At 46.5% G+C, this 9921-nt stretch overlaps 1 protein-coding gene across 1 annotated transcript in view; it reads right to left on the reverse strand.

Moving 5' to 3' along the window:
- The window catches only part of Grik4 (glutamate ionotropic receptor kainate type subunit 4), a 290512-nt gene extending 282468 nt beyond the window's left edge, over positions 1–8044 (reverse strand). Inside the window, exon 1 of the mRNA XM_027412199.2 lies at positions 7963–8044. Coding sequence (XP_027268000.2) covers positions 7963–8044 — 82 coding nt within the window. The remainder of the gene's footprint in view (positions 1–7962) is intronic.
- Between the last annotated feature and the right edge of the window lie 1877 nt (positions 8045–9921).

Consider the following 9921-nt stretch of genomic DNA (forward strand, 5'->3'; position numbering starts at 1 on the left):
TCTCACCCACAGAGCCATCTCGTCATCCTTAGCATTATCATTTATGAGTGGAGAAGCAATAGGACGAGCAGGCCAGAAGGTGACAATCAAGATTTCAACTGCAGACAAGCCTCTTTTGAGTCTGTATTGTCACCCATGTGAAGATGACAAGTATGTAGCTGCATAAATAAGTTACAGAATGGGCTCAGGGCTGGCGGTCAGACTAGATGATTATCTACATATGAGTACATAAGACCATCATGGCAGTAAGGTGGATACAGAAGACACCCAAGGTCAAAGCTCTAAGAACAGAGCCATATTTGGAGATGAAAAACAAAGATAGAGAGGGAGCCCCTGGGATGGCTCAGAGGGTAAGGGTTCTTGTCACCAAGCCTGACAACTGAGTTGATTATAAGTACTATCGATAGGAAAAGAGGGGAGAGAACGTAGAAAGGGCTTGAATAAGCAGTTCTTCCGCAATACTTCTGTAAGGGAAAGGGAGGACTCAAGGGGCATGGATAGCTAAAGAGGGACAGGAGTCAAAGGAAGATTTGCCATCTGCCGTGAACGACACTTGAGGGCACAAAAGACAGAGATCATCTCCACGGGATGCTCCTAGGCTCCTGATGTGGATAGAATTCAAATCAGATTTGGGGAAATGGTTGTGAAAGCAGGTAGGTGAGCACCAAAGAAGACAGTGCAATGCTGTGTGAGCAGATGAACTCATGCACAAAGCACCCTGAGAATTCCAGAAACCAGAGCTCCCCAAACCAGGCAAGGCTCTCACCTCCCTGAACAGAGTGAATGGAATAGAATGAGATAGGAGCAGGGTGCGCCAGGCAGGGAAAGGTTAAAAGATAGGGCCCAGATGGCCCCGTGGTGTTAATAATGAAAGAAGTCACTTTCTTAGCACTTGCAAACCCATGACGTTGTCCTAAGATCTTGCTGAGTAGAAATTTGCCAGATTGTCATAAACACATAAAACTGGGTCTACGATTCCACGTTGTGGAGGAAGAAATGAAGGCACTGAGAAGTTACATTCTTGTCCAAGATCAGACAACTCTGAGTCATAACTAGATAGTCTGGTCCAGAGCCCATGCACTAAGCTAACCTCTACACTGCCAGATAGTTTTAGAAGCCAGTCTTAGAGTTTACCCATAACACAACTCACTCCATTTTTCCTTTGTTCTACAGGAACCAACTACAGTGGAACTACCATATAAGGCACCTGAGTAAAACCAGGTGGAAAGGATTGAGAAAGAGGAAACACACGAGGGACCCTTATGTTGACTGCCCCAAAGATTTTACCACCTGAAACAAGGGAGGAAAGGAACACAATAGGCTGTGGCCAATGTCTGCCATCCTGAGATAGCTGTTCAGACCAAAGCGCCTCTCATCTGAAGAGGTCATGCTGGCAGACATTCCCAAACACAGCTATACACTGGACTTGTCCAGGGCACCTCCCAAGACCAGCACAGGAGTGCTATCTGCAGACCAGAGGACTGTGCATGCCAGTTCATGCAAAATTAAACCTGGGTTAGCCTGGGTTCTAACCACAATTCTTGCTATCGGGATGGGATAAATAGGTACCATGGACTCAGTCACCAAGTGGGAGGAAACACACACCTACAGGAGGGGCTGCTGGGTAGCCTGTTAGCTTGTCTGCAGCCTCCTGATGGCCTGTGCTCCCCAGCAGCTCCCATAAGCCCTGTAGGGAATGTATGCTCGCTTATCTGGACTAGTGAGAGCTAAGTGCGACCACGGTCTTGCCTGCAGCTGAGCCGCTAGGCTGAGTGGGAGGTTCAGGTTCTACTGATGTATATGAATACATCCCACCCACTCAGACTCACACACAAGCACTCGGCTAAGATCTTGCAGCCACTTCTCCCACCCACTACACTGGACACACCCAGAGAGGCTGGACTATATCACAAAACAAAAAGATCTGCTGACTATCGTGTCTTCCCAAGCAACTGGAGCCAAATCGGGTCATGGCTTTAATTAGGCAGGTGGCTGTCTCAATTTAAGCTCTTGTTAATGGTTATTAATGAAACAGAAATGTCTTCCCATGTGAGTATGAGACCAAAGGCTAACTAAACCGTCGCGCCCTAGATGACTAGGGGTCCTGGGGGTAACAGGTCCAATCGTCAGTTTGATGCTGAAATTCCTGTCAAGCCTCTCTGTGGTCACCTGGTATTCAAAATGTCCATTCTGTCTGCCAGATAGACATTTTCTCAAAAGGTGGAAACTAAAATCTCTCTTCATAGTTTCTGCAACGCCAGCCTCTTTCCCACAAATACAATGTGCAAACATCTCAGGACTCGGTAAGCCATTCCATGGAACTGGAGACAGGTTTTTTGAAATTCTGAAAAGATTCTTTCAGTACCATGCCACTCCATGCTCAACCCAGTAATGACTATTGAGTTCACTGGTCACCTCACCAGGCAGGCCTGGACATCCAAGTGAGGAGTGGATATTATCACCGAGGGACAAAAAATAAAAGAGAGCTCCAGGGAAGCCAGGCCATTCTAGTGCAAATAAACATAGGTAGCCACACACCAAAGCGATATGGAATCCAACTCCATCATCTAGAATTCACAGTTATAGAATCAGGGCCCCACTATCTCACCTCTGATGCCCTTGCCTTTGCCAACACCCAACCCCTCCAAAGACTCATCACAAATACTCTGAAAACAAAGAGAAAAGCCTGACTAACAGTCACTGCCATGATTTGTCTACTCCTTTGTGAGGCCCAAACATCAGCATCCTGGCCTCAGCTCTTGGCCATGGGGCATGTGCTGCCCACAAGCCATTCTGGACTGTGACACCCTCAGATTCCTCTCAGTTCACATCCTCCATAGAGTCCAGGGCAAGCCACAAATCCTAAAAGCCTTGGGCTCTTCCTCAAAGCATGTGCTCCCTTCTGCCTGTCTCATAGAAACCCAGTTGAGACATCAGAACACTATTCACTGCCAACCATGGCACTGATGTCACCAAGAATTTGGGAGTTGTGTCATCTTTGAACACACAGGCCATGCTGGCCTAATTAGTTGTTCAACTCCTGCCAGTCTCCCATACCCACCCCAACATGTGTAGGTTCAGAGTGGAGTACAGGGAGCCAGTCAACTGAATGCACAGACATTTGCAGACACACATGCACACTTTGGAGTCAAAATACTCATTTTTCTGTATTAGCTACTTGCCTTGTTTCTGTGAACACATAAATGACAGGAAGCAACTTAAGGAGCAAAGGGTTTCTTTTGACTCTCAGTTGAAGAGGATGCAGTCTATCATGGCAGCAAGATCATGAAGCAATGAGTCACACTGCATCCACAGTCAGGAAAAACAAGAGTGGACAGGAAGTGGGGCCTAACTAAAAAACCCGCAGGCTCTCACTCAATGGTTCTCCCCCATTCTCCAGTGAGGTTCCACTTCCTAAAATTCCCATGACCTTCCAAAACAGCAACACCAGCTGGGGACCAAAGATTCAAACACACCCTGGGGACATTTCACAGTCAAGCACTTCCTTAATTACATGTCTCATAGGCTACCAGTAAAATGGGCACTGATTCATTCTGGGAGGAGGAACATTGGAAAACTGAAAGGTTGGCTCACAATTCAAAATTTGCCATAGATAATTCATTTAGCGGGCAGTGGGCAAGTCTCGTCTGTAGGTCAGGCACTGTGCTAGACCCTGGGAGGAAAAGCATGACTAAAACAGACACAGACTCCCCAGAAATGCTCACCAAAGAGGAGGTCGTGTCCCAAAAATGTTCCTGTAGTCCTCCTCTAGATGACACACAAAGGAGAAGGTCATCAATTTCTGTTTGTCACTATTGTGAAAGAATGATTGATTGTTTATCTAGCTGATTCAATTTGTAATGAAGATGAAACGTTGCACACTGATCAAAATTTCATAAATCAAATCATGTGGTAACATTACAAGGGGAGCCCACTACTCAAAAAAAAAAAAAAAAAACCCTGTGGTGAATCCTTTACAAGGCTAAGAAATCAATGGTAGATTTGAGTCTCAGTGCGTCCAATAGATTTAATACACAGCCGATGATATCAGAAACCAGAGGTTTTATTCTTCCCACTTGTCTCCCCCAATTCTCCTATTAGCTTCATCTTTATAGCATTTGAATGTTCTAAGTTGGACATTCTCTGCAAAGGATTAGAGCTCATTGGAGGAAATCAACTAAGTAAAAAATTATAGTTGTAAAGTGCTTGGGGCTGAGTGTCAAATAAGTCTGAGCTCCTGCTGCTTCACTGAATAGGGAAGCCTTAAACAAAGGAGAGGTTCCATTGCTGCCTTAACCTGCAAAGCTGCATCTGGTACTACCCATGCTGAGCAAGACTCCCATCAGCACCAGGACTGAACCTCTGAAGTCCCCGCTGGTTTCCTTATCTGTCAGCTAGCCTTTAGTAAAATTGTCAGTGCAAAGCAAGAGACTATACAAGCTATAATTATCCATCTTTCAATATTTTTAACCAGAAATAACACAATATATTGGCTGAGACTGCTATGACTACAGGAGATGTCATGGTCCCCATGAAAGGATTTGCAGATGAAGATAGCTCTTCAGCCAAAGTTGACAAGAGGAGGGAGAGGAAGAAGAGGAGGAGAAGGAGCCAGAAAAGGAGGAGCAAAAGGAGGAAGAAGGGATGGGGGAGGAGGAGCAGAGGAGAAGCAAAAGAAGGAGGGAGCAGAAGACAAGGAGGAGCTTTCCAATAAGTCTCCCCTCACACTTGGACAGAAGTGAGTAGCTCAGTGTGCCTACAGTGCAGCGTGGTTAGAATAGCCATGGTGCACTAGTGTTCATCGGTTAATAAGAACTTAGTAATAAATACCCAATGTAGCAAAGACAAGGACATTGACTAACATCATGGAAATCAAAGAGAAAATGTCACATAGTAGTGACTGCCCAAGATCACAAAGAAAAAAAAAAAAAAGAAAAAGGAAAGGAAAGGAGTCAAAGCCACTAGGCTCTCTGTCCAAATCACATATAACCATGTGACCTTGGCCAACACTTCATCAGTAAAAATGAGCAGGTTGGATAATGAGTCTTCATCATCTGTTACAGCAAGATACAGCAGCCATGATCCCTTTAAGTCAGGGAAAGCTGCAGGAATGGGGGCAGTTTGGGGGCATTTATTTACTTGTGGCTCCCCAGTCATCACTCAGAGGACCCAGAGGGACATAAGCAAAATCAAAAACATTTTCGGGAGATAGATGATGGAAGGGGTCTGACATACATGTGAGAGTTTGGATGGAAAATTTATGTGGGTAGCCTTACAGCCATAAATAAAACCCCTTTCTCTTACCTAAAACTTCAATGGGGGGGGGAGGTAAACAGCAGACACCGTAATAGACAATTTGGCTGTATCTCCCGCCCTGTGCCTCACTTGAATGAAAAACAGCCATCAAGAGGCAGAGTAATGGGTTTGGCCGCCTCTTTACAAACATCCATATTGTCACCAGCGACAAGTGGGGCTGAGGATGGAGCTGACTGGACAATTTATTCCCTATCCCTGTATATAGTCCTGCCCTGACAGCTATCTATTCTGAAGATGCAGGGAATGGGGAAGGCTTAGGGAGAGACCTAGAGAAGCTCATATGTGAGAGCAGTGACCCCTGAGAAGGTGGGGGGGCAGTGGCCCCTCCCCTGTCTGTGAACCTGTCAGAGACCTGTTAACTCAGCATTGTTCCAACCCATCCATGTGCCAGACTGCCGGTATTTTCTTGACCTACTTCCCCTCCAAGACCTGCCCTACTCCACCTACTCCCTCTCCAGAGTCCATGTAATTAGCACCCAAAACCATCAGGGACTTTTACAAGGCTTCTAACTCCAAGATAACCAAGGAGACAAAAAGAAACGGGTCCTGATGTTGCTCTTTTGCGCACTCTCTCTCTCCCTCCCTCCCCCCTCAGCTTAGCTATATTTCCTGGCTTCTCTTGGAGATCAAACCCACTTTGACCTTGAAGGGGGATCTGTGATTAGAGATCACTGAGGAGGAGACTAACACGAATCAAAACCAGGGGCTCAACAGAGTCAGACAAGCATTGTTCAGTGTGGGTGAGGAGCTGTGGGGATCCCTCAATGCCCTCTTGCTAACCTAGTAACCAAGATAAAAATCTGTGGACTCCAATGTCTGCTTCCTCCACCCTCAGAGAACCACTGCCCAGAGAGGCAAGGTGGGGGGGCAGGGGTAACTCTGGCTCAATTCCTTTCTGTTTCCCATTAGTGACAAATGGAAATTGATGGGCTACAGCTTTATCTGCTCATTTGGTGATGGTGGTGGGGACCTTGCAGCAAATGCTAGATAACTGTAGGCATCTAATAAATTAAGCATCTTGAGGATATGAACCATTTTGCATCGTCACCAAGAAGAATTAAATTAGGTTTTGTAGTTTCTATAGAAATGAATAAGGAAGCTGGAGGGAAGGTCCTGTTTTTAATGCCTTTTGTAAAGCAAGCAGAACAAGGAGCTGAGCACAGGGAGAGGGAGGAATTAGATCACCTGTCCACATTTCAGACTTCAATCAGCAGCCACTGCATTAGCATGGAGAAATATGCCCTTGAGGTACCACGGAGCACCTGCAGCTCAGCCTCCAACAGGTGCCGCCTGACTGTCTGTGGTCTGAGCTATCAGCCTGCCTTTTGCCCATACCTGGACATTTTGACTGTAGTTGGCACTCTGGTGCTCTTAAGGCCAGTCCTTGTTGTAATGGGAAAGGCTCTTCTGCCCAGCATCAAGCCATCTTTACTATATATGGCCTCTAGTCTTTCAGTTTCACATGGATACCCAGGTCCTGCTGGGCATGATGCCACGCCCCTTAAACCTTAGTACTCAGGAAAGAGAAGCAGGCAGATCTCTGCGAACTCGAGGTCAGCCTGGTCTACATAGTGAGTTCCAGGCCAGACAGGGTTATTTAGTAAGATACTGTGTCCAAAGGAAAGAAAAGATCCTGTAGTGAGCAAAGCAGCCACTTGGCTCCACCTGCCTCCAGTCTGGGATGAAGGACTCAGGGTTGTCTGGCTGCATAATGTGCCCTGAAGAACGATCATCTAACCAAAAACTGGAGGTCTTGCTCTCAGGAGAGTCTTTTTCAGGCCTCAAGACTTTGGATGCCTAATTACATGCTGACCCCTGTGACACACACACACACACACACACACACACACACACACACACACACACACACACATAGACATCCCTAAACTCTGACCCCCCTCCCACCTGGCCTGACTCCACCATCTATCTGATAGAGGCTCTGCTTCTTGCTAACATAGATAGTGTCCTCATCCCTACCACCACGGCTCTCTCTAGGTCCCGAGATCTACAGTGCCTTGGCTTCCAGTGAACGAGGCTTACTTGCTTGTTGCATCAGGTTTCCCAGAACCCACCTGCCAGATGATGTAAGTGACAATCCCGCTTGTCCACACCTAGAGGGGCATGCCCACAGCAACAAGGACAAAGAGGCTGAAATGGCCCTGTCATCCCTCTCAGAGTCAGGCCATGGCTAGCAGATAGCAACTCAAGGCCCTTCCAAACAGGCTAGGCAGGAATCACCAAGCTGACTCAGAACTTCATCCAAATTGCCAAAGATGATTTTAACACCTTTTTTTCTAGATTCTTCTTGGACTAATCAGAAGAAAAGGGCAACTGCTTATCTTCAGTCCTGGATTTGGAATACCCATGGCCATTTTCACCCTTGATCACTAACAGCTGCCCCTTCACATGCCCCTTCATCTGAACCAGGGCATAAGCAGCATTTTATTCTAGACCCTGATGGGGCCTGTCAGGAAGAACCGATGGGAGCCACCAGTCTGTTGCCCCCTCACCACCTCCACGTCTGTCACAGCCACACTCAGGGAGGTCATGGAATCATCTCACACAGCCTGTGAAGCATGAAGGTATTTCCTCTGTGTACACTTAGGATGACAATGAGACTATCACCCAGAGCCAGACTGTACTTACCGATCCTCAGGGAGTGTGGGCTACAGGCAACCATCACGAGCCACGCAGGAAGCAGCACCAAAGGCGCGGAGACACGGGGCATCTTCTATAACTCCTCATGGAGCCCTCTGCTGGTCTGGGCATGACATAACGCTGTGAGGGAGCGGAGGAAGCGAGTGAGTCCTATACAGGCTAGGTAGCCAATCGGTCCATCCCCATGACAGAGGCTCCAGAGAGCACCCAAGAACCTCAGTGGGGATTGCTGACAGTCCCTTCAGGAGAACTTCTGGCAGTACCCATGAGAGAGCTGCAGGAAAAGCCCTAGCCTTTGACTCTCCTACACTCACCAGGATCCAAAGAAAGCCTCCAATGAACACAGGGCAGGCTGCTCTAACAGCTTGAAGGATCCATGGTACCTCCCTTTCCTTAGTAAGAATCAAGACCTTCGGTTTGTCTTAAGGAACAGAAGCCATGGGTACGCAGAAGAGAAAGCATGAGGAGGGTTATTCTCAAGCACATGGGATGGGTCCAATTACAGCTCTCCCACCTGCCACCTGTGTGGTCGTCACAAGGCTTCTCTTTGTCTCATCGTGGCTTCCTTGATTGTATAAGTGGTGTTAATTCCCTCCTGGTGGAGTTGGTCTGAGGACCAAGATAACACAGGGAAGGCTACCTTATGTAAGACTTGCCCTAAATGAAGGACTACATGCGTGTCAGTTCCTCGCAGCAGAAATGACAAAGGTACACATCCCAGCCCAACATACAGTTTCTGCACCTGCTTCATCTGCCAGATGCTAAGCCCTTCTCACATCCTTCCTCCACCTCCTCGTCTACCTGATATCAAAATCAAAGCTGTCAAATGGGGCTGCCCCTCCCCAAGGCAGCAGGACCACTAACCCCGCCATGATCTCTCAATTACTCTAAGACTCAGCATCTGTAGCAAGCCAGTTCTGCCTCACAACTGAGATGAAAGTGGGAGCACTGAGCACCTGCATATTTAATCCTGGATGCTCCAGGAAAGGAGAAAATATTCAAATGTTTCCCCTCCCACCCCATAGATAATCAACAGAAAACCAGTCAAAAGCCTTGAACAGACACTTCACTAACTAATATAATCAATGGCCTGTGCACATTTGAAAAGATGTTCAGTCCACCGGCATCAAGGATGTACATTTTAAGCCACAGCATTTACAAAGTGTTAGCAATAACATGGAGCAACTCGGTCTCTCACACACCATGAGAAAACTTAAATCATGTAAGTGCTTTGGAGAACTGGTCTACTGGAGTTTTACAAAAATAGCCATGAACCCAGCAACTCCACTCCTTGATATTTCTCCAATGGAAGTGCATGTATGCTCACTAAAGACATGTCATAGAATTTCACAGTGCCATTCTTCATATTTGCCCAAACTGGAAGCTGCTGAAATGTCCAGTGGCAGAATGGAGAAATATACTATATAGTCACACAACACATGTGATAAAGGCATGAACATTAATAACCAACTACTACACGCTATAGCACAGACATTGTCATCAACACAACACTGAGGAAAAGATACAAGACATAAAACTGTAGATAGCATGACTCTAAAGCATAAAAACAAACAAAAGTGCTATGTAATCAAACATTTAGTCAGTGAAGAAATGCCACCAAAATAACAGGTTAGAAGCAAGCAACACCCTTAAGCCTCTCTGTAGTTTGGAATTAACATTGCCAGGAAACAACTTCTCAGTGAGGTGAGTAGCTGAGGGATGAATTAGAGTTCAATACTAGACACACAGAGACTGGGAGAGACCCAGAGTCTATGGCTATTAAAGCAGAGGGCAAGAAAAAGCACACATCATGGGCTGGAGAGATAGCTCAGCCAATAAAGGGTTTGCCTTGTAAGCATGAGGGCCTGAATTTGATAAGCAGAAACCACACAACAAAGACAGATGTGTGCTTGTAATCCTAGTACAGAGAAATCAGAGATGGGCAGA

Source organism: Cricetulus griseus, chromosome 4 (assembly GCF_003668045.3).
Source record: "Cricetulus griseus strain 17A/GY chromosome 4, alternate assembly CriGri-PICRH-1.0, whole genome shotgun sequence".
In the NCBI taxonomy this organism is placed as follows: Eukaryota; Metazoa; Chordata; class Mammalia; order Rodentia; family Cricetidae; genus Cricetulus; species Cricetulus griseus.